At 51.3% G+C, this 9,736-nt stretch overlaps 1 protein-coding gene across 3 annotated transcripts in view; it reads left to right on the top strand.

Annotated features, from left to right (window-relative positions):
• Positions 1-6,283: 6,283 nt before the first annotated feature.
• The window catches only part of PLPP4 (phospholipid phosphatase 4), a 140,380-nt gene continuing 136,927 nt past the window's right edge, over positions 6,284-9,736 (top strand). Inside the window, exon 1 of one of the 3 annotated variants that reach the window (XM_043477260.1) lies at positions 6,284-6,776. In XM_043477260.1, coding sequence (XP_043333195.1) covers positions 6,721-6,776 — 56 coding nt within the window. In that variant the 5' untranslated portion in view covers positions 6,284-6,720. The remainder of the gene's footprint in view (positions 6,777-9,736) is intronic. The other 2 variants (XM_043477258.1, XM_043477259.1) reach the window with 2 other exon arrangements.

The following is a 9,736-nucleotide window of genomic DNA, read 5'->3' as shown; positions in this document are numbered from 1 at the left end:
CTTCAAATCAATAATAAAAACCAAAAATCCAATTTAAAAATGGGCAACAGAAACACAGAGATACTTCACATGAAAAGATAAAAGAATGGCCAAAACTCACATGAAAAGAAGCTCAACATCGTTAACCATCAGGGAGACACAAACCACAATCACAATCAGATGTCAGCCAGGATGCAGCTGAGTATCTTTCAAGAGCACGGGACTGTGAATGAGGGACTTGGGTCCTGCTCCTGGCTATGTCCCTGACACCCTGGGGTGGGGGTGGGGGTCCTGGCAAGGCCATGGACCACCCACAAGAGAAGGAGCAGAAATCGCTGCACCCTAAGAACAAAGGCTTCTTAATTTTGAATTTCCTTCCCTTGCACTGGAGGGCTTCCCTTGTGGTTCAGCTGGTAAAGAATCCGCCTGCAATGCGGGAGACCTGGGTTCGATCCCTGGGTTGGGAAGATCCCCTGGAGAAGGGTAAGGGCACCCACTCCAGTATTATAGCCTGGAGAACTCCATAGACTGTATAGTCCATGAGGTTGCAAAGAGTCGGACACAACTGAGCAACTTTCACTTTCACTTTTCACTTTCCCTTGCACTAATATTCCAGGTTTCTAATTAGGAATATTAGTGAGAATCCTATTGGTGGCTCCTGCATAAAGATTTCTTTTGGGGCAAAGTAAAGGTAGGGCTTCCCAGGTGGCGCTAGTGGTAAAAAATCTGCCTGCCAATGCAGGAGACATAAGAGATGTGGGTTTGATCCCTAGGTTGGGAAGATCCCCTGGAGGAGGGCATGGCAACCCACTCCAGTATTCTTGCCTGGAGAATCCCATGGACAGAGGAGCCTGGCGGGCTCCACAGGGTCCATAGGGTTGCAAAGAGTCAGACAACTGAAGCGACTTAAGTGAAGTTGCTCAGTCGTGTCCGACTCTTTGCGACCCCGTGGACTGTAGCCCATCAATGGGATTTTCTAGGCAAGAGTACTGGAGTGGGTTGCCATTTCCTTTTCCAGTGGATCTTCCCAACCCAGGGACTAAACCCAGGTCTCCCGCATTGTGGGCAGACACTTTACCATCTGAGCCACCAGGGAAGCCCATGAAGTGACTTGGCACATACCCAAAGGTAGGGATACTCAGATTTTTCACACAATGAGTTTGAAAATAAGAGACAACATCCTGCTAAAAAAGAAAGTTTCTAACTTAAAGCTTTCTAAGAACTGCAGTAACATTTTCTCCCGAAGGCTTCATCAATTCGTACGGTTTCTGCTTTGATGGCCTAACAGCTGCTCTGAAGACAGGAACGCATTAAGTCACTTTCAGTGTGCTTTATCTCCTTCCAGGAAGTAGAAAAATTCCCTTTTATTATGTGGAATTTGGCTTAATGCACTTCAGTGTTGGGTCTGCAGTTCTGTATCCTCAGAGGTCTAATAAATATTACTACCAGAAGGTGAAAGAGCTGAGAATATTTAACTTGTTTAGGAGCAGACCTACTCTCTCTTCCTCTGTTTCTCTGCCTCCCTCCCTCCATTCTCATCTCTATCTCTGTTTCCAGTTGAGGGATAATTAAAGGGCCATAACGTACAAGAGTAGGCATTAAATATATTGTGTGGTCCTCAAAGCACAACTGGACCCATGGATGCCTTAGGCTACAGGCAAGTCTCTTTCTACTCAGACATCAAGGACAATAGATCTCTTCAGGGGTGAAGTGAGCAGTGGATGAGTGAATGCGTTCTTCATCCCCGGAGGTGTTCAAGCAGACAGATATTTATTGAGACCCTTGTGGAAGATATTTATGGAACAGGTTGAACTTGATGACCTCTTCTGAAATTCCTCTTCAATCTCTGCACATCAGCAAGTTCACACCAGGCAACCAGAGTGGAAAGACTGGATTTGTGGGTCTCCCTAGGGAAGGATCGCTATGATGGCTAACTTTTTCCAGGACACACTCGTAGGGCAGCTAGGTAGCAGTCATTGAATCACAATGTATAACTTTTGGAAATGATAAGAAATTGTTGCAGATTTGTGTTTTCTGAAAGTGGCGTTGGTTCTTAGAAATAGCCCCAAATCTGATCAATATGGGATCACCATATTGGACACCATTTGGAGATTTAAAAAATAATCCAACAACAGAGGCATGACAATGGAGGGACAAAGGTGATTTCCTTGGCATGCCCATAAGCTCAGTATGGAACATGAGAGATTTTCCCCCGAGTGGCACTTTGAAAAGGTGTGCTGCCACAGAGGCACCAAAGGAAGATGCACTCATTTGAGAGTTTGCGTCCTGCAGTGATTTTTCAAAGATCAATCTCACACTTTACAGTTACGGTGCTCACTTTATCTCGGTAAGGAATTGGCATGTTTATTTCATTTCTTATGATAGAATGTTTCTGAGACTGCTAGAACCTCTGACCCATGCTTCCTTCATGGGAGAACTCATCATGTCCCATGGGGGTCTTCTGAAGACCCAGCAGAGCTGTCAAGCTGGGCATCTGGCTGGACAGCTTTATCTAACCTGCTTTACTTCACTCCCTTGTCAACTCATTGCTGCAGTAGCATCATGGCACTTTGAAGGGCTCTACTATTTGGCACATAGTCACAGCTAGACCAGACTTCCCTGGTAGTGCCAGTGGTACACAAACACAAAAAATCCTCCGGCCAATGCACAATACACAGGAGACTTGGGTTCGATCCCTGGATTGGAAAGATCCCCAAGAGGAGGAAACGGCAACCCACTCCAGTATTCTTGACTGGGAAATCCCATGGACAGAGGAGCCTGGTGGGCTACACAATCTCTAGGGTTACAAAGAGTTGGACTAAGAGACTGACCACTCATGCACAGCTGGACAGTTGCTGGAGGCGGCCACCTCCACACAAGGGAGTGGCCTCCCATTGTGCTCAATTTGGGACACAGAGGATGCCATCTTCAGGCCATTTCTGGGAACTGCCCCTCAAGAGGGACCCGCCTTAAATAATCTGTTCTGTGTGTGTCAGAGAGCGAGCCCATGGAATATCCTGATCCAGGATCGGTAATGAAGAAAGTGAAAGTGTGAATTGCTCAGTCGTGTCCGACTCTTTGCAGCCTCATGGACTTTAGTCCGGCAGGCTCCTCTGTCCTTGGGATTCTCCAGTCAAGAATACTGGAGTGGGTTGCTTATCTGTTCTCCAGGGGATCTTCCCAACCCAGTGATTGAGACCAGATCTCCTGCATTGCAGGCAGACTCTTTACCATCTGAGTCACCAGGTAATGAAGAAGGCTAGAGCTTTCCCTTGACAGCTGACTTTGGTGAACAAGAAAGGAGATGATTAGGGCAGATGACAGAGTTACCAGAGGGAGTGGAGAAGGAGGAGACCCTGGGTGACATCATCGCTTTGTGTAAAGGCAGTTCTGCCAGTCTGCCTGGCAAAGCAAAGGCAAGACAGCCTTACCATGTGTAACTCTTCTACTACTCAAAGATGGAGGGGCTGGACAAGAACTCAGGGAGGCACGCTAGCATTCTTTAATCTGCATGATTGTGGCATGGAAGGGGGTATCTGGGTCCATGTTCATTTGCTCTACATGAAACATTTCTCCTCCTCCAAAGCATCATTTGTGGGTCTACCTTTTCCCATTCTCAGCTCAGAAGCTGTGGGTGAAGTTTCCATTCCCAGCTTAGGGATGAAACATGTGGCCCGGGCCTGAGACAATCAATCCAATCATAATTCCCAGACCATGGTGACTCGTTCAGGGCTGGGCAGGGCCAGTGACCTTCAATGACACTTTTGTTGGGGCTGCTGGCTTCAAGGTAGAGGTCTTTCCCATCAGATTTGATCCTAAGAGCATGGAAAGCTGGGATTCTTGCAGTCACCTTGAAGCTCACCAGGAACCCAAGACTGACGCCAATACAAATACAGACAGAGTGGAGAGGTAGAAAGAATCAAGTCCTGGTGACATTGCTGGGATGCTGAATCCAGCTGTGCCTGAAGCCTGATCTTCTTCTGAACTTTACAATTCTTCTTTAAAATGAATTTGGCTTGAACCATCTGTTCCTTGCTCCACAGAAGTTCTAATGGTATCAGTTCGGTGCAGCTGGCAGGCCTAGGGTGGGAACAGGTGAAGTAGGACTAATCCGTCATTATATGTCACAGGACGGTGTGTTGTTGTAATTCCCTATAGGGGAGAGATTTTGACAGAGCTGTTTGGAGAGGGTACAGGCTCCCTCAAGGGTGAATTCTTTATCAGGAGCAGGATTTTTGATCCAAACAGAATGACCACATTGAGGGGAGAACATAGAATCAATTCAAGCATCAAAAGAGGGGGTTACCTGGGCATCTCTTTAGAGCTGTGTTTCAAAGTCCCTTTTTAATGATGATAGCAGTGTGGTCACATGCCCTTTCAAACTCTTTCTCTAGGCATCTCTAACACAAGCAAGCAATGATCAGGAACATGTGGCACAAAGATTCTAAATCTACGATCTTGGAAACAGTCCCTGGTGGGCAGCACCAACACAGTTAGGTCTTGACCACGAACTTAACCTTGGTCCGCCCTTCTGACTGCCAGAGAGGTTGATCCACTGCCCTCCAGACCCCTTCCACCTCTTCTCCCTTCACCTATTTATGCTGTTGCCCTCACTAGGAATTTCCTTGACCTTTTAAGAACCAACTCTCCTCAACAAGGCTTTGTGCTCTGACCACCCCAGACCAAAGGGAGGACTCCAACCTCTCATCTCAGAGTGATCCAGTTTTCAGAAGCACTCCTTTGGGACTGATTGGTACTGCTTTGCCAAGTTCCTTAATGTTTCTTCACGGTTCCTTGTCTGTCTGTCTGCTTGAGGGCAGATTTAGATTGAGTCCTCGTACCCAACACATAGCTTTGCAGAGGCTGTGCTCCGTTGATGCTCATAGGTAAGTGATGTATTAATATCATTGGCTCTTGTTAGTAATCTGGAATCTGGCCACCTGACCAGATCCTCTTGGATCTGGGTTCCTAGCATTCACTGGGTTGACTATGGACTCTCCCACACCCCAACTCAGTCCAGTGTGTTCAGGGTAGTTGCAAGGCCTGGGGAACAGAGAAAACAGACCTCCTTCCTCCAAGTCCTCATTACTCTACCCACACCTGACACTCCACATGCGTAATATACATAGTCTTCATTCATTCACCGAAGATTTACCAAGCACAGTGTACCAGGCATCATGTATACATTGACAGGCTAACTAGATGCAGTGCCTGCCTCTGGGGCTTCCAGGATGGCGTCCCTTCCACCCAGCCAGGACTGTTCCTCGTCTGCCTGCCTTTCTCTCCCTAGTCCTTGAGATGTCTTGGCTCCAGAATCTTGGATCTGTCATGGGTCCCTTCTGAGGTAGAGTCAGTTTGCCCTCTGCTGATGCCTAAGCTCTCCTTCTAAGGTCTTCCTCCTTCCTACCCTCCCTCTTGTCTGAGGCAGCGCTCTGGCTTCTCCCTCCCAGTAACTACCATTTCCCCAGATCTCTAAACCCAGGAGAGATTTGGGCTCCCCAGAGACAACCTGATGGTTATGGTTAATATGAGTTTTGCATCTTGAATGTCCATTTGTTTTACATTAATAAACATAAGAAGTTCAAATTCTGAGAAACATATAATCCTGACAGGTGATGGGAAAGCAAAACCTAACCCCTGCTGGGCTCTGGTTTGAGTCCTGACCCTCGGGTCACCGGTGAGGATCTGGCCTTTGACCCCGAACCCTCTGGATGAGGCTCGTGGTCCCCCCAGGAGCCCCTGCTGCCCCAGCTGCTGATGACAATGCTGTGTCAGCAAAGAGCGACCCTGCCCACCGGCTGGGGTAGGGTCTGTGCCAGTCTCTCTGTCTCTCTCACGTTTCACAGCGCAGTCCAGGGCTGCGCGGGGGCTGCGCGGGGTCGGGGGTGAGGGCGGTTTCCCTTGGCCTGGCGCTGTCGGCTTGGCGAAGAGCCAGGCTCCCCTTGGCCCTCAGTCTGTGCCAGGACCCTGGAATCTGGCCGGCTCTTCCGGGGGGCAAAGCAAAGCTTGAGAGTAATCTCGGGGAACTTCTTGCGGGGGGATGGGGGGGAGGGAATCCAGGTTAGAAAAATGTGGGAAGGGCGGAGAACAGAGAGGAAGGAAGGAGCGCTGCCCTGCACGAACAGTGGCTGCCAGGGCTGTCTGGAGTCCGAGAGAATCCTCAAAGCGCTCCGCTACTACCTGCCCACGTGAGCGCGTGTGCCAAGGAGCCAGAGCCCCGGGAGCAGCGAGAGGCGAGGCCGAGCGAGGAGACGCAGAGGGGCCGTAGGCAGAGACCCAGCGAGCGCGCTGCCCGGGCGCCGAGCCCAGGGGCCGCCCACTGGCGGGGGAGCCGGGGAGCGCGCAGGAGAGGCGGCGGCGGTCGGGCTTCCCCGGGCTTCCCCTCGCCCCGGCGCGAGCGCAAGGCGCGGCCGGCCCAGGGCGCGGAGGCGGTGCCGGCGCGGGGGACCCGGGAGTCCCCGAGGCGTCCTCCCGCTCGGCGCAGGGGCCGCGGGGCGGGGAGCGTCGGGGGCGGTCGGCGCGGTGTCCCCGAACCCCGGAGCCTCGGGCGGGAGATTTGGGCTGAGCCCTCCCGGCCGCCCGCCCGCCCCTCCCGGCGCCCGCCTCCCGCCCCCGCCCGCGGCCTGGAGCGCGCCTCCCTCGCCGCCCCGGGTCTGGCGAGCCGGCACCGGCCGAGCTGCGGGAGCCACCGAGAGCATCAGCCGCCGCCGCCGCCGCCGCGGGAGCCGTTCCGGCCGCACCATGCGAGAACTGGCCATCGAGATCGGGGTCCGAGCCCTGCTTTTCGGGGTCTTCGTGTAAGTAGTGGCGCGCCGCAGGTCGGGGCGCGAGGACTCGGGGACCCACGGACCGAGAGTCTGGGCACCCCAAGTTTGTTTGCGTCCCTCCGGGGCCTGGATTGGAGGGCCCCTTCCCCGCCCAGGGGTGCGTCCTAGGGGGCCTAGAGAGACCCTTCTGGCCCTCTTCCTGGGACTCTGCGCACGAAGGGACCCCCGCGCGCGAGACTGAGCCGGCTCCCGTCACCCCAAAGCGCCAGGTCCCCTGGCCGGCGCCTTTCCCCGGCCCTGCACCACCTGCCGGGGATTCTGGATGCTCCCGGGAACGCAGACGCGCACCCTCGTTGGCGCCCTGGGGAAGTTTCTTCCTGTGTGTGATCTTCGGAGCCCGACGTTTGCAGTCTCTGCTCCTGGCTCCATCCTTCCTGGATCCGCGCGGTGCCCAGGGCCGGGCTGGGTCTCCCTTCGCGCCCTGGCTTTAGCGCCGCGGGGGGTTGGGGGGGTGGGTCCTGGTGAGCGTTTCCCCTGGAGGCATTTGCGGTACTTCTCCGGCTGGAAAACTGTTGCTGCTGCGGCTGAGAAGTCGAAGGGCCGGCAGCCCGGAATGTGGGCTCCATACGCCCAGAGCTCTGTGCGGAGTCCATGTCCACTTAGGGCAGCAGCGAGATGCCCCGGGGGCCCTGAGCGGCGGGTGCTTGGCAGGAGGAGGGGTATCTGGCAATGGGTTTTTTCAGAGACGTCTGAGCCCCACTGTACCCCCGGGGACCCGCCGCCCCCCAGCTTCCCCCGCGCCCAAGCAGCAGCGATCTGTCGCGTCTCTGCCCTTCAGATTCAAGCCCAGAACATCCGCTCAGACCCATTCCTAGCCTTCTGTCATCTCCTGTCACCTAGGCGCCCATGTCTACATTTGTCCCTCCATTAGGGGTTCAGGTTCTCTCTCCTCCTCTGCGCAGGGCTGTTTTCAGACACATTTTAAATATTTAAGTTGCATGAACTTTCTGGATTTGCTTTTTTTTTTTTTTTAAAAGCCCATTGAGCCATTCCAAACAGGAGGCCCCTCTCTGGATTTCTGCCCCGAATCCGGAGTCCTTGGTGGCAGGTGGGAAGGCTGTGAGACGACTTTGGTTTTGTTCATCCAGAAATGCGAAGAAACGCCCTTTCTGGCATGTTTTTCTTTACCAGTGACTAAATTCATCCAGCGTGTTTATTCACACTGCTAGAAAAACATCCGTGAGCTTCCCCCAGATGCAGAAACCCCCTCTCCTAGCTTCTGACTAAACACTGGTGTTATTCAGTGGGAAGAAGAACTCAGGTGGTTCCTGAGGCACTTAAGAAAAAAAACAGAAAACACTTTTCCCTCCTCTTAGTCTGTTTTTCTACCTTTGGAATATACATTCAAACTAGTACTTGCCCTGCGGTCAGATGGGGACAGCTTCCAATTGGCAGTTAGTCTGAGCCCCATTAAAGTATTATGTGATAGAAATGATAAAATAGTGTTCAGTGCACAGCAAAATTTACCATTTGTTGGGTGAATGTTTGTGTGAGTGATGTTGAAATAAAGTGAGATAGGCTTTTCGGCTGCTAGTTTTGTTTGCCACTGGCAATCATCAAATTTTTTAAAAAAAGATCCAATGATATGTTAATATTTGTATTATGAAAGTAACACTCCTTCAAATATCTGCCCCAACCAAACATTTATGCCATGTTTACAAATATGTAATGAATGGTCCATGCAGTGGATTTGGAAATTTGATAATTATCATTTTATGTGCTTCTTGCTTCCTCTAAAGATGTTATGTAAAAACCAGGCAGTTTATGTATTTTTTTCTCCAGCTTCCCCTTTGTATTACTTACTTAATGGGGGATCTGCTATCACCCAGAGGGGATCTGTTATCACCCGAAATCTTGGGTGCTGATGGCATTTTCGTACGATTCCCTGGTTTTGTATCAAATTGGAAATATTAACAGTGTGTCCAACTTGTGGCTCTTTTACCTGCAAAGACCAGCTTCGGTATCTGTGCTCAACTCCCTGGGTGGGAATCTTGGATACTCAGATGCTGTTATCATCAGGCAGATACTGACTTCCGGAAGGACTGGTGTGGAGATACAGATGACCCTTTGTTTTCTTAGATAAGCTTCTGGCGAGATGACAGACGCTGGCTTTCGGGGGTGGGGGGAGTTTTATTCTTCCTTTCGCTGATGCTGGTCTGATGGCAGGCTTCAGTGGCTTGAACCCACCTCTAGTCATGAAGGTGGTGGTCTCAGTAGGAGGGCTTCATCCTAGTAGGTTTAGAAAGTCCCTCTGGACAAGCCAAATCCATTTCTCTGCTGTTGGGTACAACTTAGATGACACTATCTGGTTCTGCTTGATGTATCTACCTTATTTCTGAGGATAAGGGAATAATCTTTTGCTGGGGGATACTTTATTTCTTTGCAGACTTGTGCCTCTGGGGAACATCACCTGTAGATGTACCTGTTCTCTGATCAGATTTGCTCTGCATGAAATTAGAACCCCACTTCCTGGTGCCCAAAGTCGTGTCTGACTCTTTTGTGACCCTGTGGACTGTAGCCCACCAGGCTCCTCTGTCCATGGGATTTCTCAGGCAAGAATACTGGAGTGGGTTGCGATTTCCTTCTCCAGGGGGTTCTTCCTGACCCAGGGATCAAACTTGCATCTCCTGACATTGGGAGGCGGATTCTTTATGGCTGAGCCACCAGGGAAGCCCCCCCTAGAGGTGTGAGGTTAGTGCTATTACAGTGCATTTGTGGATCCCTGGATAGTGGGGATAGACTAGGAAACAAGGTTTCCCTTGTTCTCTTAGGGAACCGGTTCTCTGTCTCTAAACCAGGTTTAGCACTGAACTTTGATGACTCAGGATTCTAAGAGGATGCTTTTCATGGACCACTCTCCAGAGAGCACCCGAGAAATGCTTGTCCTGCCTGAGAAGCTCAATCTCCGAGGAGAAAATTAGTAACAAGTA

The sequence above is a fragment of the Cervus canadensis genome, chromosome 8 (assembly GCF_019320065.1).
Source record: "Cervus canadensis isolate Bull #8, Minnesota chromosome 8, ASM1932006v1, whole genome shotgun sequence".
Classification (NCBI taxonomy): domain Eukaryota; kingdom Metazoa; phylum Chordata; class Mammalia; order Artiodactyla; family Cervidae; genus Cervus; species Cervus canadensis.
Note: the sequence above shows the minus strand (reverse complement) of the source record. Positions and strands in the feature narration are given on the sequence as shown.